This window comes from Peromyscus leucopus, chromosome 17, assembly GCF_004664715.2.
Source record: "Peromyscus leucopus breed LL Stock chromosome 17, UCI_PerLeu_2.1, whole genome shotgun sequence".
NCBI classification, from domain to species: domain Eukaryota; kingdom Metazoa; phylum Chordata; class Mammalia; order Rodentia; family Cricetidae; genus Peromyscus; species Peromyscus leucopus.
This window is the reverse complement of record NC_051077.1, coordinates 47,339,960-47,365,085: the sequence shown is the minus strand read 5'-3', so window position 1 is coordinate 47,365,085 and position 25,126 is coordinate 47,339,960. Positions and strand designations below refer to the sequence as shown.

The 25,126-nt window shown below is 42.6% G+C and overlaps 1 protein-coding gene across 3 annotated transcripts in view; it reads left to right on the top strand.

The window, feature by feature from the left end:
• Klhl2 (kelch like family member 2) overlaps window positions 1–25,126 on the top strand; it is a 111,731-nt gene that overhangs the window by 48,551 nt on the left and 38,054 nt on the right. For all 3 annotated transcript variants that reach the window (XM_028881027.2, XM_037211762.1, XM_037211763.1), the window contains exon 5: window positions 17,007–17,169. In XM_028881027.2, coding sequence (XP_028736860.1) covers window positions 17,007–17,169 — 163 coding nt within the window. The remainder of the gene's footprint in view (window positions 1–17,006; window positions 17,170–25,126) is intronic.

Here is a 25,126-nt window from a genome sequence, read left to right as displayed (position 1 = left end):
TCTGCTGTTATTTTGGGTGGGGACGGTGCCCAGTTAGTGGGATAATTTCAGTAAGTCATCCTAAGAGATTAGGAAGTTCTAGTCATGTCTAAAGGCTGTCGCTAAAGAGTGGAATAGGAAATAGGTGCTAGAAAGTTTCCATGTTCTGTGAAACTTTTGAGTTCTAGATTGTCATGTAAAAAGTCTTGCTGTGGAGTGTGGGTTTACATGGGGCATGGGAGGGAAAAGTTTGCTAAGTAGTAGGTTCATGACTGAGTTTGTTACTAACTGGATGAACACATTGCTACTTGAGTATTTATATATGTATACATATATATGTATATGTATGTATACACATACAAATGAATATCACATTTCCCCCTTTTTCTTATATTAGTTATAACCTTGTTTTATTTTAGACAAAAAGGGGTGTGTGTGTGTGTGTGTGTGTGTGTGTGTGTGTGTGTGGTGATATTTTGCTTGTGTTCTGACAAATAAAGCTTGCCTGGAGATCAGCGTGCAGAGCTAACCACTAGTTAGTTAATCATAGAGACCAGGCAGTGGAGGCACACACCTTTAATCCCAACACTTGGGATCTCCTTTAATCCCAGCACTAGGGAGGTGGAGACAGGAAGTGATATGCTGGGTGGAGAGAGGAATATAAGGCGGGAGGAGACAGAAGCTCAGCTCTCTTTCGGTCTGAGTCATCACGGAGGTAAGAGGTGACTGTGGCTAGTTCCTTTGCATCTTTGATCCTTCACCATTTACCCCAATCTCTGACTCCAGTTTTTTATTATTAGGACCAATTAAAATTCATGCTACATTTTCTGTTTCTTTTTTAATCCCAGACTGCATTATTTATCTGCTACGTATATGTGTACACGTGTGAGTGTGCGTGCCACAGTGCACATGTGACTAGAGGATAATTTTTGAGAGTCAGTTTCCCCCTTTCACAGTGTGGGTCCCAGGCTTGGTGGGAAGGATTCCTCCGATCTGTCTCTCTGGCCTTCCAGATTGCATTCTTCTGGGTACATTTCTAATATGGAAATGCCCGATATGCGACAGTGAGACTACCTGGGAAGCGTAAGTACTCAGTAGTCATCCCAAAAGTAGGTTTTTCCTTCAGTGAACAGACATGCAAATGGGCCTGCTTGAGATGGGGAGCCATGCAGACAACCTCAGAGTGATGGCTGGACCTTGACTTCCCATTCTGTTCTTGGCTTTGTAGCTTTAGAACCATTTCATCAGGGTTGGTTGAATTCTTGGGAAATAGATCAATCAGGTTAGTCAAAATTAAAAGATTAATACATGAGCCTTAATAATCTTATATGTTCAGTAGGGCCTTAGGTATTTCTATGGAATGTTATGTATGTATAGACTATGGAATAATGAGTGTGATTACCGAATCTAGTTAGTTATGTGATAGAATTTGTAATCAAAGCATCATGTGGGGAATATGGACTCCCAGGGAAGAAAGATTTTTGTTTGAGATGAAGAGGTGGGGGTGGTCCTATTGAACTCTCAGTCTGTTCTAGAACCGTGTTTCACACGATGTGGGTATTGATTCTGCACCATGAAACCCAGTGCCCCCACCTTTCATAGGCTGTACTCGGAAAACCTTAACAAGCAGTTGCTGTCCACATAGCCTGTTTATTTAGTACACTGGTGGTTGTGCTTTTCTTCCCTGGGCACGAATGGATGTCAATAGTTAACTCTACTAGCTAGGGTAGATCACTAAGGGTAGATCACTAAGATAGCGATTCTCAACCAGGGGGCCCAGGAATTTTGAGTTCCTCTGAAATCCCTTGTGGATATTTAATAATGTGGACATCTACACTATTAAAAGAATACTTTCTTCTAAAAGAGATTATAACCATATATTTGATTATGGACTGGCCTGCCCCCCCTCCCCCCCACTGTGCTGGGGAGTAAACCCTTAACCTCATGAGCCTCTTAGGCCAGCACTCTACAGTGGAGCTGTGTCTCCCACCCCTTGGTTATATTTTATGCTTACTGACATGTCCCTTTGCAGGTCTGCTCTCCCATTAGTACCCTTTGGTCATCTCAGTAGGTTGACCTTTCTTCCTTCACAGCGGCTGTATGTTTAGAAGTTGTTCAAGTACCACAAGAGTGGAAGTTCAGTAGGAGACTTCGCTTGCAGGTGAACAAGAGCATCCCCTGAGCAGTCTCGTTAAGTGTTCTTACTGGCCTCTCAGGACATAATCACTTAAGTGTATAATGCTGCGTGTTTAAACGACAGTCGCACAACTCAGAAAATAATAATAAGCCCTTAGAGTGGTTCTCTGCTAGGAAACTCCATGGGCCACTAGACCCTGGCTAATTATCATGTGATCATTTACAGCTCAAGTCCCGAATTACCATTAGCTTCAAGAATAGATTTGAGTAGGGCATTAACCTTTCTGTCTCCTCAGCCATTAAGTGAAGGCAATAATGTCTTGCCATATCATGGAAATGCTGTAAAATGCACCAGTTTAAGCTTGCAGAAATATTAAAGAGGCTTCATGAATGTTGAACAGAAATAAGAAATGGCCAGCAATAAAAAGGAAGATGAACAACTCATCAAGATTGCCTGGTATCACTGGGTAAAAGTGGCCTGTCTGACACCATATATTCTGAATCAGGGCATTTATTGTTGTATTGTTGTTGTTGTTGTTGTTGTTGTTAATTTGCTACAGAGTTCTCTCCATATAGTGAGTTTTTTGAGTTTGGATTAGTGTTGAGATAAAACGCTGGAGTGGTTGTTGTACCACGATGTATACTTGATTTATAATAACCTATTCCATTGGTTTGACACACAGTGGCTGGTGAAAAAATGTTATGTCTCTGAGCACAACGTGTGGAGGGCTTTTGCCTTCTACCTATATTCTGTTTTACTGTGTGATAGAAAACATGTCCTTAGATGATGTGCCTAGAAAGCATAAAACTTAAAACTTGAAAAAAAAATCATATCTAAGAATCCCTTGGAGCAAAACCTCAGAACTAATGATTGTTGATAGTCAACCATTATACTCACCGATCAATGAGGTTGTGTCATTGATGTGTATTATCTGATATTCTAATATTTAGTAATCTTCTAACATGTTTTATCAACCTCTCCAGGATGGCAGACATGTAGGTTTGGTATTATCCAAAGACAGAAAAATTTTCAGTTATTTACAATTGAGTTGTTTTGTGGAAGTCTAATTTTGGTCAAATAGTTGAGCAGCTAGAACATGCTTTTTCCAATCATTGCAGTTAAGTTGTGTTTTATTCCATGTACATTAGGAGGACAGAGAACAGAAAAATCTTATTTAAATTTGCTGTGGGAAGGTTGTTACAGTCAGTGAGTTGGAGAAATTGAAAGCCTTATCCTGATAACATCTTCTAGAACTCGGTGGGTACAAGCCTTGACGTACTCTGGGTCCTTGTTTGGGACACAGCTGGGTGTTCCAGAAGCTTCAGTAATTAATTTACATGTGGCTTTGTGTCATTAAAGTATGTAATCCTTCAGGATGTCCACACGGTTGAATCATTCTGAGACTGATGTTTTTAATCACTTTGTGAGGCACATAAAAGACATTTATCTTTGTGGACAAAGAGCGACTTGACCCTGATTATAACACTGAAAATTATAGTGCTGCTGTAATAATTTTGAACAATAGTGAAAAAATAGAGGTAAAAAGCCTCAGCAGACAGGAGCTTTTCGTGGGCGTTGATATTTGCTTCCTGTTGCCTAGGTATGGAGCCTGTGTGTGGCACATTGGAACCCACCTGGCTGCCAGTGCCCAGAGTATTTCTCTCCAAACAGGCTTGGCGGTTAAGAAAGCCTGAAATTCAATTATTTGTGGATCTGGCATGTTAAGTTTCAGATCAAACAAATTTTGTAAAGCCAAGCATGATGGCTGTACACATTTTAAAGTTAGTATGACCTTTTGAAGTTTGACGTCTTTGTCTCATTGGTAGGTTAAGAAGATTCCTGTACTTTTGATAATCTGTTGATTTTGAAATTTCAATTATGAAAAACTGAATACATCACTAATATGTATTCATGATGTTAGTGTGGTCTGGGGTGTGTACCTGAGGTTGACTCAAGTGTTTTCCTTTATTGCTTGCCACCTTATTTTTTGAAACAGAGTTTCTTATTGAACCTGGTATTTCTCAGTTGGCCAGACTGGCTGGCTAGTGAGCCTCTGAGCTCTTCTTGTCTCCACCTCCCATGCATAGATTATAGGTGCATGCCCAGCTTTTTACTGTGGGTGCTCTGGATCTGAATCTGGTTCTTCGTGTTTGCAGAGCAGACACCATACCCAGTGAGCCAGCCATCTTTCTAACACCAATTGCTATTTTAAATGAAGTCTCTGAATGCTCCTGTAGACGTTTGGTTACATAACTGCATTTGATGTTTTTGTTTTGATTTATTTTAAATTTTGGACCCTACTAGACAGGGCCATTATTTTCCATTAAAAAAAAAAATCAGGTGTATGGCTTATGAATGCCACCCGTTGACTTCTGGGTAAACTCCAGTTTGTATTTTCTGTTGTATTTTGATGGTGATGAAGGGCCTATTGTGTGTAGCTCCATGGCTGAGCTACATCCTTAGCCCTTAGTGTGGGTTTTAAGGGCTCATTTTCATTTCCTTAGTGAAGTATCATTTAGATCTTAACTGTGTAGTTTGCAGAATTTTAATAAGTGCAGCTACTTATGACCCATGGTGCATCAAGATACTGAACATGTAGAAACTTGGACATCTTATGACCCATGGTGCATCGAGATACTGAACATGTAGAAACTTGAACATCTTTCCAATAAGTGTTTCACCTCTTCCCAGGCCACCAACATGATTTCTATAAGAATAGTCTGGGCTGTTTTGGACTTTGTCTAAACAGAGTGTCTAGGATGTGATTTGGGTTGCCCTCTATCCACACTGTAGTGTTTATGAGTTTCAGCTAGGTGGTTTTTTGGCAGTTTGTTTCTTCTTTTTTTTTTTTTTGCTGAGTGATCCTTTATATGTATTGACTGTGTGATATAGTGTGTTGCTAAGCACTCACGTTAACAGTTTGGGGTGTTATGAAAAGGTCTAAAGAGCTTTGATGGGCAGTGCTGAGCTTAACAAATATGCTGTAATTAAGTTCTTGTTCGGGTCAGCCAAGCTTTCAGTAAGATGGGTGGACTTAATTTCCTATAAAGTAAAATCTAATTTGATTTTTTTGCTTAGGTGCTTTGCTATGTATCTTTCTTTCTATTTTTTTCTAGCAACAATTTAATCTTACCATCTGTCTTTTTTTATGTCCCACAGTAGCTTTGAGACACAAAGTTGGGAGGTGGTGGATGAATATTTAATGCAGGCAGGGTTCAGAGGAGAGATGTTATTTCTTATGAAAACCAGCATGCAACCGGCAAGTAACTATTTCCCCCTTTTAACGTACGTACATACGTACGTGTGTGTGTGCGTGTGCATGTGTGTGTGTGTGTGTGTGTGTGTGTGTGTGTGCTTGAACATGAATGTGGAGGCCAGCAGACTCCCTCATATGTTACAGACCCTCAGGAACACCATCTGTCTCCTGAGTGAGACAAGTTCCCTCATTAGCCTGGAGCTTATCAGTTGCCAGGATAGATGACTGGTGATTCCCAGGGATACCTTCCCATCACCTCCAAGTCACAGAGATCCACCTGCCTCTGCCTCCTAAGTGCAGGGATTAAAGGCATGTGCCACCATGCCTGGCTCTGGCATTGTTATGTGGGTTCTGTGGGTTGAACTTAGTCCTTATAAGGCAAGTACTTTACCAACTGATTTATCTCACCAGCCCTTCAAATAGTTCTTCAAGGGTTAAGATTTTATTGTTTGTATGTATCTATAGAACTGTGTTGTGAATTAGGGCTGTTTCTCAGAAAACAACTAAAACAATCAGCCTTCTCTAAAACTTTAAAGACTCTCACTGGAAAATATTGTGTGTTATTTAAAAAACAGATGAAGCCAGGCATGACGGTGCATGTTTGTACCAGGACTGAGGGAAGGCATTGGCAGGCAGAGCTCTGTGAGTCTGAGTACCTTGAGTTCCAGGCTGTCGAGGACTGCACAGTGGAACTCTTGTGTTAAAAAAGAAAGAGGGAAAGAAAAATAAAGGAAGAATGAATGCAGGTGTAGAAGAAAGGTCAACAAGAAGGGAAAGAGAGAACATCAGGGAGAAAAGAGGGCAGATGTAATAACTCTGAATTACTCCCATCAGTCTAGGGAACGATCGCCACAAAGATGAGGCAGTGGAGATAAATTGTTTCGACAATTGTATTTGGCATTTAACTTGGCAGTTGTCATCCACAGTTGTTAAGGGGCCTGTGTTCCACCTTTGAGAGGCAAGCATCACCCTTAGTTCCTCATCTGAAGACACACCTTACCACTGTCCTTCGAGTAACTTAAACATGCATCTTCATACTTCAGTGTTTTAAAGGCAAATTTTGAGGTCTGCTGAGGGTGCTTACCGCTTTCTACTTTCTATTTCAGACATTGAATTGGTTCTTCAGCTTGCTGGTTTGATTTTGTTGGATCTTACCTAGCCCAGGAGGGCTTTGAACTCGCTGTATAGCTTAGGATAGCCTTGAACTTCACATGCTTTTGCTTCCTGTTCCTATGTGATGTGCACCATCAAGCCCAGTTTTATGTGGTGCTTGAGATTAAACTCAGAGCCTCCTGCGTGCTAGGCAAGCACTTTACTACATTCCTAAGCCCTAAGTTATGCTCTTGGAAAGCAGATATGAACTTTGTGATAGTCTGTTCTTTAGTTGTTTGAGAAATTCCAGAGGTGTGGAAAGGAAGGACGTTGAAGGATCTGATGTAGACACCCGCAGATCCCTGTCTTTACTCATGTCCTCTGTACAGCAGGAGAAATTCAGTGTGTGTGAATGTCCAGCTGTTTTCCCTTTATTTGCTTAACTTGCTGGTCATCAGGCTTTTCGAATGTGGCTGTATGTTAAAGCTGTGCATCCATTTTATTTTGTAATATGTTATAACTTCACTATAAGCTGCTATAATAAATAATAATAAACTTCATTGTAAGTTAAGCAGATATTTTAGAAGTTTTATTTTGTTACATTTATTTTATGCATTTTCTGGTGTTGAAAATTGAGCCCAGGACCTGGCATAGGCTAGGCAAATGCTGTACTATTCAACTACATCCACAGCCCAGAGATGTGGTCATTGTTTTAAAAGCCACATTAATCTTGATGCCTGGTTGTCAAGCACATACCTATCATCCTGGTGCCTGGGAGGTTAAGGCAGGTCAAGTGTGAGTACAAGCCTTGCCCGGGTTACCTAGCAGCTCATTGGTTTTCATTATCGCTGGTTGTAAAACATTTTATCATATTGCTTTACAATATTTGAGTCAAGCATTGCCACATTGTTACATGTTTTTCCTGGACATATGAATAATAAACAGTACAGTAAAATTTATTGATGTAATCTGTTTTGTTTTGTGTGTGTGTGTGCGTGTTTTTCTATTTTCTCAGAATACATTCCCAAACATATACCTCTAGGGTCAAAGCCTCACTCTGTCTCTGTCTCTGTCTCTGTCTGTCTGTCTGTCTCTGTCTGACTGTCTCTGTCTGTCTCTGTCTGACTGTCTCTGTCTCCCTATGTGTGTGTGTGTGTGTGTGTGTGTGTGTGTAACTGTACTAGTAGTTATGTTCCTTTCCCATTGTTTTAATTTCTATGTATTTGAGATCTGGCGGAATGTTTTGCTCCTTTCTTATGCACACTGTTTCTCCTGTTAATCACCTCTGACCACATCTACTTTTCTTTGGAGGGTCTTACTATGTAGCCTCTGCTGGCATTTACGATAGCCCATGCTGGCCTAGAACTAGAGATCTAGCCTAGGCTAACCTGAAGCTTTGTAGTACTCCTATCCTCCTGCCTCTGCCTCCCGGGTACTGCGATTACAGCTAGACACCTGATTACGTCTTTTAAGAATATTTAAAATGCATTCATTAACATCTTTTTAAATTAAAAATAAATCATTTTCATAAATATACCCTGACCCTGGTTTCCCTTCCCCCAACTCTTTCTAGCTCTTCTCTATCATCCCAGCTGCCCAAATCCACACCTTTCTTTCTCTCATTAGAAAACAGTCATCTAAAAAAATAATAAAATAAAAACAAACCAGAATAGGACAAAACACACAAACAAAAAAGAGCCAAAGAAAAAGCACAAGAAACACATATAGACACACACATTCTCTCACAGAGAAATATCCTAAGAACACAAAACTGGAAACCATAATATATAAGCAAAAAACCTGAAAGGTTGCGGGGGGTGGGGAGTGGGGGGGAGGCCAGACAAAGCAGTATGAGACAAGAACCCCCCCAAATATGCCACTGAGTTTGTTTTGTGTTGGCCATCTCCTGCTAGGCATGAGGCCTGCCCTTAAGTGTGGTTTGTATACCCAGTGAGATTCTGTGGGAGAAGACTGATTTTTCCTTGGTGGGCAGTTGTTAATTGGAGATAGCTTCTGCTTAGAGGGATGGGGGCTTGTTACTAACATATTAATTATGGGTAATGACGGGTTTCATTTTAAGAACATTTGATCATAAAAGGAAGTCTAAACGATGAGACGGAATATCATCTTGCGAATGATGAAGAGAACAGATCTTAGTGTTTCTTTGTCATGGGACTGAATCTTCGAATCAGTTGCAGAAAACAAAACAAAACAGTGCTCTTGAATTAGGGACAGTGATCATGGGCCAGCCCTGTGTTAAGTGGTTGACTGCCTTTACTTTTTCAACAACTCTGCACACAAGGCAGGTGGTGTCTACTTCCTATGTCTGGGCCACTGTCAGAGCCAGTGGGCTGCAGAAGATGGAAATTGGGGCTGTAAGAAGGCGGACTGGAGGTTCTTCCGCCCCCAAGCTTCCCATCCCCTCGACCATCCCTCTGGAAAATCCACAGGTCACAGGTATATTCTGGTAGCCAGTCTCTTAACTTTAAATGCCTCTGGGCAGAACTTCTCCTGGAGGCATTTAAATATTAACTACAATGTGAACTACTTGAACAAAGATTATTTTTGGACCCTGCTATCGGCAGATATCTCAAGGGATGGAGATTGGTAAGGGCGTGTTGGACAGAGCAAGTCAAGGTAGATGTGTTTAGAGGGTGGCCAGTTCTGGTTGGGTGGTTAGAACACAGGGCTGCTTCCTGGTTGCCAGGCTTCCAGTTCTGAGAGGTAGAACTGTGACTAAGATGGCATGACACCAGAGACAGCACTTCCTGTTTCCAAACTGCCCGGTGTAGTCCTGCATCTCCTAAAGAGGAAGTACAGCCTTCCTGTTTCTTTCATGTACCTACTGAGGTCTCAGCAGTCAGGTGCTAGAGCTGCTCAGTGGTGCTTTGGCTTATAACCATCTTGTGTCTGTAAATGAGCAGGGAGTTGAGAAAACAGCCCCGTGGAGCATGACTTGCTTAGAATCCGAGAGTCGGGTCCAGATTGTAGAAGATGTGTGCATGCTGGTGAAAACCACTGATTTTATTTCACAATGAGATTTTATGTATGTGCTCATGTGTATGAGTGTGTGTGTGTGTGTGTGTGTGTGTGTGTGTGTGTGTGTGTGTGAGCTCACATTGTAAGCATGTGTACAGGACCTAAAGGTCAACATGTTGGGTGTTTTTTTCCCCCAATCACTCTCCATCTTATTTGTTCATTCTCGTTCATTCATTCATTCATTCAGTCAGTCAGTTACATATTTGTTAGAGACAGATTCTCTCACTGAATCTTGAGCTCACCAGTTCAGTTGAGCTAGCCAACAAGCTCCAGGGGCCTCCTGTCTCTGCCTGCCCAGTGCTGGGATTAGAGGCACATGCTGATTTTCTTGGCCTTTTTTTAAAGTTGTGAATTCTAGGGGAACTAATTCGGGTCCTTCTGCTTACATAGCAAATTTTTGCCCATTGAGTTAGTTTGTTAATCCCCATAATGAGACTCTTCAAGTCCAGCAACCTCCAGCTTCCTCACGTGTGGAGATGATGCCATCCCTCTGTTCCTACCCTTGGACATCTAGTTCCTTGTTTGCTTTCAGGTCCTTGTTTCTGAGATCTGCATCAAAGGGTTGGACAGTTGATAAAAGCCCACACTTCAGCAGTGACTTTGTGAGTTTACAGCGGCCCCACCATCAACTTCACACTCAAGTTTTCTTAGACATTGGAGCATCTTATTTATGTATGTAGTGCCCAGAACCTTTGTATTTTCTTAATAAACAGACCGCTAATGGCTAAGGATCTAAAAGAGGTACTATATAAATTATTTCCCCTGTAGTAGAGTAAATGCCCAAGCTGAAAATACACCACAGATTCTAATAGCCAACCAGAAGAAATGTGCTTGTCTGAGCAAGGCTTCGCACATGTAATTTGGCTTGTCAGTGTGGGGTGGGCTGAACGTATCTTGCTTTACAGTGCGCAGCTGGTAAAAGTGTCACGGGGACGCTAATTGTTTGGCTCAGGCTTCCTTGTCTAGCATTCTACTTCTCTTTGCTAATTGGTGGTGCTCCCACCCGCCTTCCTGTTCATTACGGAATGCTCCTCCTGAGTATAGTATCTATAGCCTTTAATTTGTCCTTATGAAATTACCATATCTAAGTGAAAAGATTTTATTTCCTAAAATGATAGCATTTTAGATAGCACTAAGTGAGGTTTATTTAATTAGCTACCATGCTCTTCTACTTCATCTTTCCCTAAACATTTAGGATGCTACTGTCTATAAGAAGAGTACCATGGAGAACATTCTTACTGCCCTGCATAGAAGACCTGGACACCTGTGGTGCTCAGAAGTTTACACACACAAACACACACACACACACACACACACACACACACACACGCACGCACACACAGAGAATACAGGATCTAGGCTCAGTGGCTAAGTATTTGCAGCTTTTCCAGAGGACCCAAGTTCAATTTCCAGTACTGGTATACTTTTCCTCACAACCACTTGTAGCCCTAGCTCCAGGGGATCTACCACCCTCTTCTGGCCTCCATGTGCACCTCCACTTATCCATGTATCCCCACATGTAGGCACATGCACATACACAATTAAAAAGATTAAAGTTTCCAGGCCTATTGGCTTATGTAGGCAGTGAGCAGATATGAGTTCAGTCTCTTTGAGTTCAAGGCTAACCTCATCTAAATAGTGAGCTCCAGGCATCTGGAGCTAGATCGTAAAACTGTGTCTCAAAAAATACATAAAATAAATATTTTTTAGAAAAGGATACCATACTGTATATTCTGCTTAGAAATTAGATTTTTTTTTCTTAAAAATTGTGATATGTCATATAGGATTGTGGCAGAGGCTTAGGAGCAGGGTGCTCTGTGATATCTTCATGAAGGAGATCAGTTAACTCCGGGAGTGGTCACTATGGTTAGCTCAGGGAGTGGACAATATGGTGGTGGCTTCAGCAAGAGAAAGGATTCTGAGGTAGGACCAAAAAAGTGTCACATGCAAATATAGTCCTAAAAATCGTGTTTGCAAGTCTGATTAAGAAGCACTCCAAATTGTATCTGTTTTATAAGGCAGCAACAAATTGATTTCCATTCAGGTGGATTGATTTCGGCGGCATGTAGGTATTCATCTAGGACCCGAGAGTCCAGCAGGGATAAAACAGATTTGTCCTTACTGTCACTGCATTTATACTCCTTAGGGAGACAGACACTCAACACAGGGACCAACACCTAAGAATGATTTGGTCACACAGTATAAATGTTGTTAAGAACTGGAAGGGACCAATGCCTGGGTTCACGTGGACCTCAGTACTGACAGGAGAAGCCGCAGGAAGGAACAGCCTCCGTTCACAGTTCTCCCCGAGATTCACATACCCGAGGAGGGTGTCTTGGCTTTGAGAATGTGGCCTTCCTCCGGATGCACACTCTGAGCTGTGGTCACTGTGTCACTCAGATCTGAGGGAAATCCCGGTTGATTTCCTTGGTGTTTCAGGGTGTACTGAGGATCTCACGGCAGTAGGGCGATTTCTCTCGGTCTCGGGCCTCATACTACCAAAGCTTGAGTAAACGGAAAATTTCTGTTAGATAAGTGAGAGGTGTCTGGGAGCTTATTGTGGCAGTATAATTAATTCCACTTTCGTCTGAGATGTGACTGGGGCCGACGATGTGGCTCAGTGAGCGCTTCATACCATGGATGAGGTTTTCCATTGGAGCCCTATCTCTCCCTCCCCTCCCCCAAAAATGTTTCATTACTCAGCTGCCTCCTTAATCTGGAAATTCAGAAAAATGAATTTTAGAAGGATAAATCTAGCTTTTTGGATCTTTTATTAACTTTTTTTTTTTTTTTTGAGATAGTGTCTCACTATGTAGCTCTGGCCTGCAATTCAGAGATCTGCCTGTTTCTGTCTCCTGAGTGCTGAGATGAAAGGCGTTTGCCACTGTGCTTGGCCATGACAAGTATAGCAAATCTGAAATTCTTAGTGTTCAAGGTGGCACATTCTTGTAGTCGTCCTACTTGGGACGCTGCAGCAAGAGGATGACAAGTTTGAGGCCAATATGGACAATGTAGTGAGATCGTGCCTCAAAAAATAAGAAAACTCTTTTTTTATTATTTATTTATTTTTTTTAATTTCTGGGTGTTTCTTGTCTTGTAACCAATAGTACAGTGTATCTGATTCAGAAGAAAATAAGCTCCTGTATTATGAGAGCCATATGCCCTTTCATTGACCTGTTAAATCACAACAAATACTGAAAGATTATGTAGTAAATTTGATCTCGCAAATACAGTGTTTTACAGGATTCTACCAGGTTCTGTATTGTGAATCCTAATAAGTTTTTAATTCATTTCTTTATATTGGCTTAATTTTTGCTTAAATGCACTTATGCAAGAATGTTTATGTAATTAAAATAAAAGATGGTAACCTTTAAAATGCATTCCTGGTACTTTATATTTTTAATGTAATACTTTATTAATTCTTGGAGAATTTCATACAATGTATCTTGACCATATTCCTTGTATTGCCCCTGACCACTCCTGGATCCATCCCTACTTCCCATGCCCTCCCAACTTTGTGTCCTTTTTTTTATTTAATTACCCATTGACCCATATTGGTATACAATATCAAAGATTTTTAATTTGTGTGTGTGTGTGTGTGTGTGTACATGCGTGCATACGTATGCATATGTGTGGGAGGCCAGAAGAGTGTGTTGGATCCCCTGGAACGATTGTGAGCCACCCATCATTGGTGCTGGAACTAAATTCCAGTCCTCTGGAGGAGCAGGCATTCTTAACCAATGAGCCATCTTTCCAGCCCCTGTTTACATTTGTGAATCCTGAACACAGAGTGTCTGTGTGCTGTCTGAAGTAGTTATCCCATTTCGGTTTAATATTACTCACATGACAGGCTTGGCTTGTCCCCATATCGTATTATGGCCTTAGGTGAGTTACACACCTTCTCCAGGGACCTGCATTAACTTCTGTATAACACTGACAATGAGACATTATTGGCGTCCGGTGTTTAGCCCTCTGCCTTCCTGTGAATGGAAGCTACTGTGAGAATGGAAGCTACTGTGAGAGTGATTTTGTTGAAGTGATTGTGTTTAGCACTGTGATGAAAGGGTAGTATGGGATATTTGGAAATTATGCAAATACTTCCATTATGTACCTAGAGATGGGACTGAAGTTGTTGGAACGGTTGGCCAAAGAGTTGGTCAACTGTGTCATATCCCCCGTTTTTCATGGCATGGCCATATGACGTAGACATTCTTTTCAACCCTGCTTGACTTTGGGTTCTTTGTGAGAAAAACTGGAAGCTTGATTGGTTAGATTCTAAGATGCACAGCACAGGCTCTCAGGTAACTGAGTGATTCTGGTAACGGGGTGTGGTTCGTTTGATTTTGTCTTGTTTTAAGCAGCTGTTTAACTGACCCAAAGCCTAGGTAGTTGTTGTGTGGCCCTAGCTACTTTCCTGTTGGTGTCATGAGTGGCTGATGGTCACCAGATGTCATGTTAATGAACTGGGACAGGAATTATTTGTTTGTTTTGAGGCTGTGTGTAATTAATTACATAATTATGAGTTCTTTCAGTTTGGTCCTAGTAAAATCACATCACAAAACAAAGGCAGTTTTGAAGAATTTAGTAGCAAGATAAAAATAGTAGTAAATGTTTTATACAGTTGACTCACGTGCTTAACGTGTGTTTACCAAGCCTGAAAACTATGAACTCATTGCTCTATCCATTAAGAAGAATCTGGATAGTTCCTCAGAAGATCTTTCCTACTCCTGCTCTCAAGCACTAGGGGAGACTTGCCCTTCTGTAATTTTAACGAATTGCATTCTTCTGATAAGCTCGCTCTGGACTTCTTAGTGATTGAATTAAAATCAGCAAAGCCGAGTAAGTAAAAATGTAAGGGACTGGAGAGAAGGCCCGGTAGTTAAGAAGAGCTTGTTGTGCCTTCGTGAGGATGGGAGCATGGATTCCAGGATCCATGTAACAAGTCAGACATCTAGTGTCTGCCTGTGTCCCCCCCCCCCCACTCACACCTCTTTAAAAAGTTTTTAAAGTCTGCACCTGCTTTCTTGGATAGTTATACACATGTGTGAATGGGTATAATATCTGTTAGAATATATATATACTGTTTGCTGAAATTATTTCATCTGAGACTATATTGTAGATAGTCTCATTTGTATAGTTTTTTTTGTCCCTTGTAATGACTGCGAGGTGTTCCGTTGAATAGATGGTGACAAGTACTTAGGCAGTCTCTGGGTGTGACTCAGGCCCCCACCTCCAGCTTCCACTTTTACCCACCGTCCCACTGAAGTGAGGAGACTGTGCACGTGTTAGTCAGTCAGTAGGCTCAGTTACTGAGTCAGAGGGTGTATGCCTTGGCACTTACGGTTGAAATGAACAGAGTGTTCTTCATCTAAGTTCGCTCCCTCTGTACCCCCACCAGCAGTGGGTCAGCAAGCCTGTTTCTCCTCTTGTCCGCGTTTGCCTCTTTTCCACGGTGTTATCACTACCGTGGAACCTACTGAAAAGTACCGTGTCATTGCTGAGGAAGTGCCAAGTAGATGGGCGATCATTACTGTTTATCTGTAGAAATTCCAAAGAGTAAATATTACACCGAAGACCACTTTCTAAGCTATGTGTGTTTGCCAAATTAAATGGCTGCGTTGTTAAGTGTCTTGGAGTGTTTTTTTACGTTGCTTCGGAGCACAATTATACCAGCATAGAAAATCCTTCCAGTGTGAACGTGATCAACAAATTAAAGCCTTCCATGGAGAGTCATTCTCATAATGTAGTAAACCACACTCTACACATCATGCAAAAGACTTGGCTGCCACCACCTTCTTTACATGTTATTTACGTGTGGGTTTTCTTCTTTTATCTCCCACCTGGCCTGGGTGTGGTGTACACTGGCCCCGTGGGGGTACATATTTCTATTGCCCGTTTTAGCTGTCTCCTTGAGCGTGTTCATTTGGGAGACTTATCTGCCCATCTTCCCCTCTAGGCTTAGAATGCTGCTTAGGTGTCAGCTGCCCTTAACTTTTTGGATTCTCATCTTGGGTGAGGACCTCCTCACAATTAACCCTCAATTAACCTTCAATTCTGTTAGTTGCTACTGTTTGTGTGTAACGTCTATATACACATACATGCACACACACAGCCTCCTCATTCCAGCGTGAAAGCTTTGATACTTCATGTGTGAGAATAGGGAAGCTTCTGGTTCTCCACCAAAGAAACATGCTCTTTCTTCTGCAGATTAAAGTCTTTTTACCTAGACATGGGAAAAATCAAAAGAGGTGTCCATAAACAGATATCTTTTGTTCTTGGGCTGCAGTATAGTGCCTATTAAAGTAATAATTTTTTTATTTCACTCACTCTACCATTGATCTACACTCCAGCCTTTCCAAAGTAACCCCGAAGGAACGTAGAAGGTTATTTTTCATGCTAATGTAGTCTCTTCTAAAATGGGATGTTAGTCTAACAGTTGATTGGGGGGGCATGGGAGGTAGGTGACCTTCATAAGAACAGCAGGAATTTCAAGACTTTTTAAATGAGTTTTTACTCCTTAATTTGACTTCCAAATGTGGTCGTTAACACGGCAGACGTCCTAATTCATTTACAGAGAAGAATGTGTCCATTATTGACCCATTCGAAAGGGGTTGAAGTGATGGTGGTAGTATTTACGGTGATGATTATAGTTAAGTCCCCCAGAATAACATGTGATTGATATTAAATTGCTTGGAGTTCCTTAAACACAGAGACACATTTAAAAACTATTAGGCAATTACCTCTTAGGCATTACTTCTTAGCATATATATTACATTCTGGAGGAATTGTCTGCTTGTAGCTTGAGATTTATATTGAAATTAAAATTGGTTGGTGCATGTCCACCTGCACCCTGGTCATCTAGGGAAAGCAGATTGTTCTAGTTAGTCAAACAGTAGAACTTTGAGCTGTCCAGGAAACGCAGTTTTCTTGTGTTCCATATCTCTCTGGACCCAGACCTTCTCCACCAATCCAGAAAGTCGGTGGGCGACTGCTGGCACTGAGGGAACAAAAGCATTTTTGCTGCACCACAGCACCCCCTAGCATCCAAATCCTTTGTGTTTTAAGAATTTAAAGGAGAACTGGAGAGATGGCTCTCTCTGCTCAGACCTGAGGCCTGAATTCCATCCCTGGAATCCTCATAAAGGTGGAAAGAGAGAACTGACTCCACCGAGTTAGGCCTTTTACCTCCAACACACAGCCTGTGGCACACGTGACCCCAACACATACCGCAGATGCACACACTCACAAACAAAATCTTTAAGAAGTTCGTATGAACGTTTTGTGTTTATCAGATGAACCATTCATAGGATCCTGTGTGATATCTCCTATGTGACGGAGACCCAGGAAAGGTCCTGGGGAGGTGATGGAGAACGTGAAAAATCACCGTTTTCACGACAACCATTGCATCTGTAGTCTGTGGCTGGACCCGCCGCCTCATGTGGAAATGGCAGGGGGGCGGGTGGCTGCCCACGGTCGCCTAAGTGTGTTGCTTGTGTGTTCCAGGTCCTCCTCCCAGCAGCTGGCCTGCTACAGTTACAGGACGTGAAGAAGACGTGCTGTGAATTCTTAGAATCCCAGCTTCACCCTGTCAACTGCTTAGGAATCCGGGCTTTTGCTGATATGCACGCATGCACAGACCTCCTGAATAAGGCCAACACGTATGCAGGCAAGTGTCACAAGCCTCAGCAGGGTTTGAGACCGGCGGGAAGCAAACCCCTGAGATCTCTGTGATTCCACAGTGGTCTGTGGAAAGTCAGTCAGGCTTCTGGATCTGGCCGTTATAAAATCATAAAATCTAAAATTTTAGAATGATAGTTCTGCAAAATTGAAACACAGTCTTAAAGTTCTGAATTTGACAGTAACTGTAGGGCAGGGGATGGGCATGGTAGAACTCTTGCCTATTAGGCATGGAGCCGTGGGCTTGATTCTCTAGCACCTCAGAAACTGGGAGCGGTGATTAAATCTGTACAGTCCCAGCACTTGGGGGGCTGGGGATGGAGGACCAGGGCTTTAAGGTCATCCTTGTATGCATAGTGAGTTTGAGGCCAGCCTGGGATACGTGAGACTCTGTCTCAAAAAAATAACACAAAGTGAAAGGCATTGGGACCGAAGGACAGGATAGCTTGTTTATGTAAACATTGAATCCCTAAGTATTCTTTCAGCTGCAGATGCATATGAGAAAAATGTATGCATGCTCCATTAAATTATTTTGCCTTTGTGATGTTTTATACCTTTTCTGCTGTATCCATGGAAACATTTTTGTGGCCTAAAAATCTTCAAAGTAGTGAAATCTTGAGTGTGTAGGACCCAGTTATGGCCTCTCTGTAGACACGGTGCCTTGAGTGCCTGTGGTGTGGGCGGAGGGGCACCCATGGCTGCTCTGCAGGCTGCGCAGACTCTCATCCAGAGAGGGGAGATTGTGGTCAGGCCCTTGGGTGGAGCTGAGGTCACAAAGAGAGCTTGTGATCTTCCTTTGAGTCTGTACACATTAAAAATGCATGCTCAAATGGTTACCAGGAAGCTTCGTATTCTTTTTAAACCATCTTTCTGGAAACAGCCTGACAGAAACGGTGATTCCGCTGTCTGCTTAAGTAGGAGCCGCCCTCCAGAAGCTTCCACCGGTCTTTCCCGTTTTGTTAATGGAGACTGGGTCTTACAGTGTCCTCTAGGCTGGCCATCCGACCTCAGCTTCCAAGACTGCTGGGGTTAGGAGTACCTGACATCACCCCTGGCTTACAAGAACCTTGTTTGTTTACTTTGTTTATTGATGTGTGGTGTTTTGCCTGCACACGTCTGTGTACCTACGACCTGTGTGCAGCGCCTTCGGAGGCCAGGAGAAGGCATCAGCACCCCTTGGAACTGAAGTTGCAAGTGGTTGTGAGCTGCAGTATGAGTGCCGGGAATTGAATCCTGGTCCTCTGGAAGAGCAGCCAGTGCTCAGAACTGCTGATCCATCTCTCCAGCACCCCGCCCCGCAGCCCCCCTCCCCCCACTTTCTTTCTCCCAGTATTCAGAATTGAACCCAGGACCTTGTGCAGGGCAAGCTCTCTCCCAAAGTCACATCCTTTTCTTTATAATTTTTTTACCGAGACAGAGTCTCACTAAGTTGACGAGGGATGCCTTGTACTCATGTAGCCCAAACAGGCCCCAAACCTGGGAACCTCCTGCTTGGGATGCTCCTGACTCAGCTTCCTCAGTCGCTGAGGTGGCAGGGGCAAATTTTAAAGCTCAGTCACCTCTTTGACACTGCAATGCCTTTGTTGTGTGTGTGTGTGTGTGTGTGTGTGTGTGTGTGTGTGTGTATTTAATGTAGCCCAGACTGGCTTTGAGCTTCCGACCCTCTCCTCCTGAGTCCTAGGATTTCAGATGAGAGCCATCATACCCTGCTACCACTGCCTTTCAATACAGCCCCAATAAAAAAGGAGCTGTCTGAATTTCTTTGGGGGCCACCTGCTGGCCTAACTGTCCTTTACAAATTGTTTGGAAGGAAAATGCAAACTGAGTTTCAGGAAGCTGATTTAGAGATGCACTTTTAGAGCCTGCCCGTGCTTGAGTAAATCGAGGACTGTCCGTCACTGACTGACGGCCAGTAAGCCTTTTTTTTCTGTAATGTGCGGCGTTAAATTCACCGATGCGTTTCCCCAGTTCTCTTCTTCAGCCAAACAGACTCTATTCCTCATAAATGCAGTTCCCATTAACTGCTGGATGTGGTGTCTGTGGGCTAAGTGGTTTACATTAGGACAGCGGAGGAGACCTATGTGTGCTGGGATAGGGTTTTTTTTTTTGTTTGCCTTTGCGTTTGTTTTATGTGTCTAAAGTGATCATTGTTTAACGTGTTTCCCCCTGAGTTGCTGCTTGTCGATACCGCGCTTGATAAATGTTGGTTCTTCATGTGGAGGAGGGCACCTGGGGGCAGAATAAAGCCAGACGAATAAGAGAGTGGCCGGTCCCTGTTCTGAGCTAGGAAGGGTGTGCTGTTTCCTCGGGTCAGAACCAAATCACCCCTTAACTGTGTTCTCAGGAGATGCGGGCATTTTATTTCTTCTTCTTCTCTTACTTAAAATCACAGGTTTCTGTTGGCATACTATAGAATCTGAAGGAAAACGCTATCAGAGTTGGAACACCTTCATCTTACTTTGAAGAGTCCTTCATGATTGTCTAGATTTTTTTTTTTTTTGGAGGGGAAAAATGACCTTTTCCGTAAAATTACACAGAAACATGATTCTTCATTTTTAGCATGCTATATTTTAATCCAGAGTCTAGTCTTAAAGATTATATTGCTTTTATATCATGCTTCTGACTTTTATATTTGCTGGAGTTTCTTAGGTTTATAGGTAGCATTTCAAAGTACCTTCTACTATGAAAAGATACAAATATATACAAAAATAGAACAGTGCTCGCAATCCAGCCTTAAGTGCTTCAACTCCTAGATAATCTTTCAGCTGTAACCCTCTCTCCTTCCCCCTCCTCTCTTACTTTCCATATGCAAACTCTGAAAAGAGCTCGACACATTCTATAGAATGTCTCGTTATTTTGAAGAGGTTGTCATAGTTCATGCCTAACTACCTAGGTAAGAGTTCAAGGCCACTCTTAACTACCTGAGATCCTGTCTGAGAAGAAAAGAAAAGAGCAGGGGAATCTGCTGAGAAAGCTTGGAGGCTGAGGGCCCTTAGCACCAGAAGATAGGATCTAAGGGGCTGAGACAAGATCTCAAGCTACATGATGGAGGTAGAGAACTGCCCCCCCCCCAGTTGTCCTCTGATGGCCACACGTGTGCCGTGGCACCCCGTACAATCAGTCAATCAATAAACAAGTAAAATGTTTTTAGAAGAAGTCACAGTAAAATCCCCTGTGATTGATACAGTAGTGTGGAGTAATGATAATAATGAAACATTTTAAGTGGAGAATTTATCATGACTTCAGTCTACTGCCGTACTCGGAATATGTCCGCTTGGGGCAGTCTTCTCGTGGTTTTAGGTGATACGCATAGTTTAAACATTTCCCAAGTCAATGAGACCTTTGCTTTAAAGCTGTTTTTTTTTTTTTTTTTTTTTTTTGGCAAACCAGAGACAGAAAGGAGCTGGGAATGCAGCTCATCAGTTGAGATGCGTTTTAATAATTCTAGTGAAAAAGACACCTTGGAAATTGGATTTTAATTATAAGTTGAAATATGAGCCTTTTTCAGCCTGTCTTGCCTCACGGAAGTTGAATTTTAGTGATTTCAGGCAAATACGAGGGGAGAAACGTCTCTGAGTCCTGGTCATATCTACATATCACCTGACTCACCACTCTGAAGATGAGGAACTACTTGGTTCTGATTGTAACTGAACTTCCGGGACACTGGAAGGATCGTTTTAGAGGTAGTGCACCAGCTGACATTCGGGGTTGGTGAGCATCAGCACTCCGTGTTGCCGGCGTGCGCCCCCTCAGCCCAGGGGCACTGCTCCCCCTCCCCTGGCATTGCACCACCCCCTCCCCATGTTCCCACTAAGCCTGCCAAATGACTATTGTTTTTGAGATGTCTCAATATTTTTTCATGTGCTCTTTCCTTGGTCTTATTGCGGCATTGCTCTCTGCAACTGCGTGCTAGAGGCCAAGGTCCTCGAGACCACTGTCCAGTCCCACAGCCGCTCAGACCCAACCAAGTAAACACAGAGACTTATATTGCTTACAAACTGTATGGCTGTGGCAGGCTTCTTGCTAACTGTTCTTATAGCTTAAATTAATCCATTTCTATAAATCTATACCTTGCCACGTGGCTCACCGGCATCTTCACATTCTGCTTGTCCTGGCGGCACCTGGCGGTGACTCCTTCTGCCTTCCGGTTCTTTCTTTTCTCCTTTCTGTTAGTCCTACCTATACTTCCTGCCTGGCCACTGGCCAATCAGTATTTTATTTATTGACCAATCAGAGAAACACATTTTCCATATAGAACATCCCACATCAGATTATCTTTTCCTCCTTGGTTTGTTTCTCCTGTCATGGAGTGTATTGTTGACACCACTGAAGCCCTCTTCACAATTCCTGCAGCTGCCGTCTCCCCTGCATGAGTTGACTTGTCACATACTAAGATCCCAGCACATCCCAGGCCTTGTTGACATTCAGGATCTTTGTGCCAACCATCTCTCTGTCTCTTTTCTATTGTTTCATATTTCCTCAGCAATCTGTGGTCTCCGATCCCATTTCTCCCACCATTTCTCCCGAATGTTTAGCTCACGAATGTTCTGCACCCACTGATGAGTCATTTGAAAACCAGCCTCTGTCCTGGCTCTGGTGCTGCTCCAGCTGCTGTGGGTGGGAGATAAGCCGTAGGTTCCATGTGCTTTGCCCCAGCTCAGAAGGTAGCTTGTATTTGGTCTATGCCTTACTCTTTAAAAAGTGGCTCTGTCTGGGTACCTTTCTGTTTTCTTTTGCAAGACAAGGTCTCTCTTATGTAGATGAGGGTGGCCTCAAACTTGTACCTATAATTCCAGCACTCCACCATACCTAGCTAAAAGCAATTGTACAAGATTTTATTCTGCCAAAAAGTAGAACTTAATTAAATTTTTGTGTCTACCCTCCTATAATTTAAGCGAGCAATTACTGCTTGGTGTAAACATCTGTCACAATAAACTACTCTTGAAAGAAACACCATGTTGAGTGAGTGATTTAGATAATGGTATTACCAGGCTTGGCTATGTGATGTGCATAGGAAGGCTGATTATTTAAGGGTCTATGCAGTGTTAATTTATTAACAGTGTCTTTTTGTTGTTGTTGTTGTTTTTGAGACAGGGTTTCTTTGTGTAGCTTTGGAGCCTGATTATTAACAGTGTCTTTGACAGACACCTTCTGGAGAACGTGCAAGTATTCAGTCTGCAGCACTTCTCAGCCAAGTTCATGCCAACTTTGAATGCTGCTTCTCAAGAGAATTAATCGTTTTTCAGATTTCTTGCACCCCTTATGGCCCTGGCTTACATCTTACTAACCTATGCACAAGCTCTGCTCTGCTTTGCCAGCAGTTTTTTGTAGCGGAGTTGAGTTAGCTGTTTTCAGCCCCCACCCAAACCCTCTGTGTTAATGGAACTGGTGGCAGTCAATGTGTGAGGGTTTGGTTTTTTTTTTTTTTTTTTACTCCTAGAGATTGAGAATCCAAGACTCAGTGTTACCACTTGTAGGAATTCTGGCAGCTGTGCTCTTAGTTTATTTATGAGGAAGATGAAGATGAGGTAGGCATTTATTTTTCCCAGAATGCTCTGTCTGCTGGGGTGAGCTGTTTGTAGACCCAGGTGCTAGCATTACTCACATACTTGTGTCGTGTCTGGCTTTCATTCACTTGTTGGTGAGCTTATTTCCTTTGCTGGAGAGACGTAAGAGAAAAAAAGTTCAACTGCTTTAGTGAGGGCAAGCCCTTGCACACACATAGACTCATGTCTAATTTGTATTATATAATAGTGACATAGTTCATATGGTTGGAAAGTATGCACTATTATCATCATGTTATTGGCTCCAAGGGGGGGGGGGAAGCTTATTAAATGCCCGTAGGCTTTACTCAGTGGCCAGTGGTAAGCTACTCCAGGCAGAGTAACTACTGAAGTCACAATGAAGCTGTGTGTTGTAAACGGTGATTCAATAATGTGTGATCGAAAGGAATAGAAGTGATTAGGTAATAACTGAGATTAGTAAAGAGTTAAGAACCAGGGTTAAAAAAAAACCCCACAGAGCTTTAAAAAAAACAACATAGTACTGGGCTGAAGGGATGGCTCAGAGGTTAAGAACACTGGCTGTTCTTCCAGAGGTCCTGAGTTCAATTCCCAGCAACCACATGGTGGCTCACAACCATCTGTAATGAGATCTTGTGCCTTCTTCTGACCTGCAGGAATACATGCAGGCTGAACACTGTATGCATAATAAATAAATCTTTAAAAGAAAAAACATAGTGCTTTAAAAGCAATTTATTATTTTTTAAAATTGTATGTAGGTGCATATCTGTAGGTGGGTGTGTACTAGGTACACATGAGAGCAGGTGCCTCCAGAGGCCGGAGGTGTCGGATCCCCACGATCTGGACTTATAGACAGTTGTGAAGCACCTGAAATAGGTGCTGGGAACCAAACGTGGTCCCTGGAAGAGCAGCAAGTGTTCTTAGCCACGGAACTTTCTCTCTAGCTCCAAAATAAACAAGATTGTAATCAGGAGTAGACTTGACAGATCCAGCTCTGAAATGACCTTCCTTTTAGTCCTGTGTTTGCGGCGGCCACTTTGAGTGTGCACATTTCTTGCTATAGTCTGGTGGCTGCCACTTTTTTACTGTGCCCTACTCAGAGATGTGAAGAAGTCTCTCCCTGGACTTTGTGACAGATACTGACTGGGCTTGTGTTAGGCAGGTTAATCCAGTCCTGTTTGGCCCTTCGTTGGCAGTGTGTTCAGTGAGAGTCAGTAATTTAATCATGTCCCCAGACATGTAAACTGGTTATCCCATTCTGTTCTACCCACATCAGACCGCAGTCGTTGTATTAAATCAGTTCTCCTCGGCTCTGACAAAGTTCGTGAAGAAGCCACGGAGGAAGGGCTTGTTTGGGCTCCTGGCTTCAGAGAGCTCAAAGCTGTTGTCACTGGGCACATGTGTGGTGGGTAGGACATGTCGGCAGAAGAAAGCCTCAGGAAGCAGGGAGTCAAAGAGGAAATGCCTGGGACAAGATACACCCTGTAGGGGCCAGAGAGATGGGTCAGTGTTGAGAACACAGTTCTTCCGGAGGACTCCTATTCAATTCCCAGAATGCACATGGTAGTTCACAACCATCTGCAGCTCCAGTTCCTGGAGATCCAACACCCTTTTCAGGCCTTCCTGAGCACCAGACACGCATGTGATGCACAGACATAGATGTAGGCAAAACATGCATATACATATAATGAATAATTTTAAAAGAAAGAGCTAGCCCCCTCCCCCATGAACCTACTTCCTCCATCTAAACTCTGCCCCCAAAGAGTACTTTGTTATAATATGAATTAATCCATTTATGACACTAGCATCCTCATGATTTATTCCCCTCTCAAGAGTATCGCCAGAAACAGAAACTTTATCACATCAGCTTTCAAGGACATGTTTAGATCGAAACTGTAACAGTTGTAAAACCAAGTTCATTTCTGAATTCCATGTTCTGGAAACAGCTGGTAATTAGGTCTACGTTCGTAGTTGGTGTAGTAATGAAGATCTTTGGCCTTGTTGTACAAAGAGTTCCCAAAGATCAGGAGTCTGTAGAACAAGGAAAGGACATCTGGGAAAATACAGTGCTCTTTGTGAAATTTTCAGGAGGTGTTCACCAGAGATGCATATTGATCTGTTGAATGTGACAGGCAGAAGTAATGCTGGCATAATAAGAGGCAGAAAAGTAGAGCATCAAGAATTAATGGTTGAGCCTGGAGAAATTACTCAGCCGTTAAGAATGCTTGCTGCTCTGACCAGAGTTACAGTCCTAGCAGAGTCTGTGTTGGTCAGCTCACAAGTGCTTGTGTGTCCAGCTCCAGGGTATCTGATGGCCACTTCTGGCCTCCACAGGCATCAGCACACATTTGAGCATATTCACACACATGCACATAAATAAAAATCTTTCTTTTTTTGTTTTTTGAGACAGGGTTTCTCTGTGTA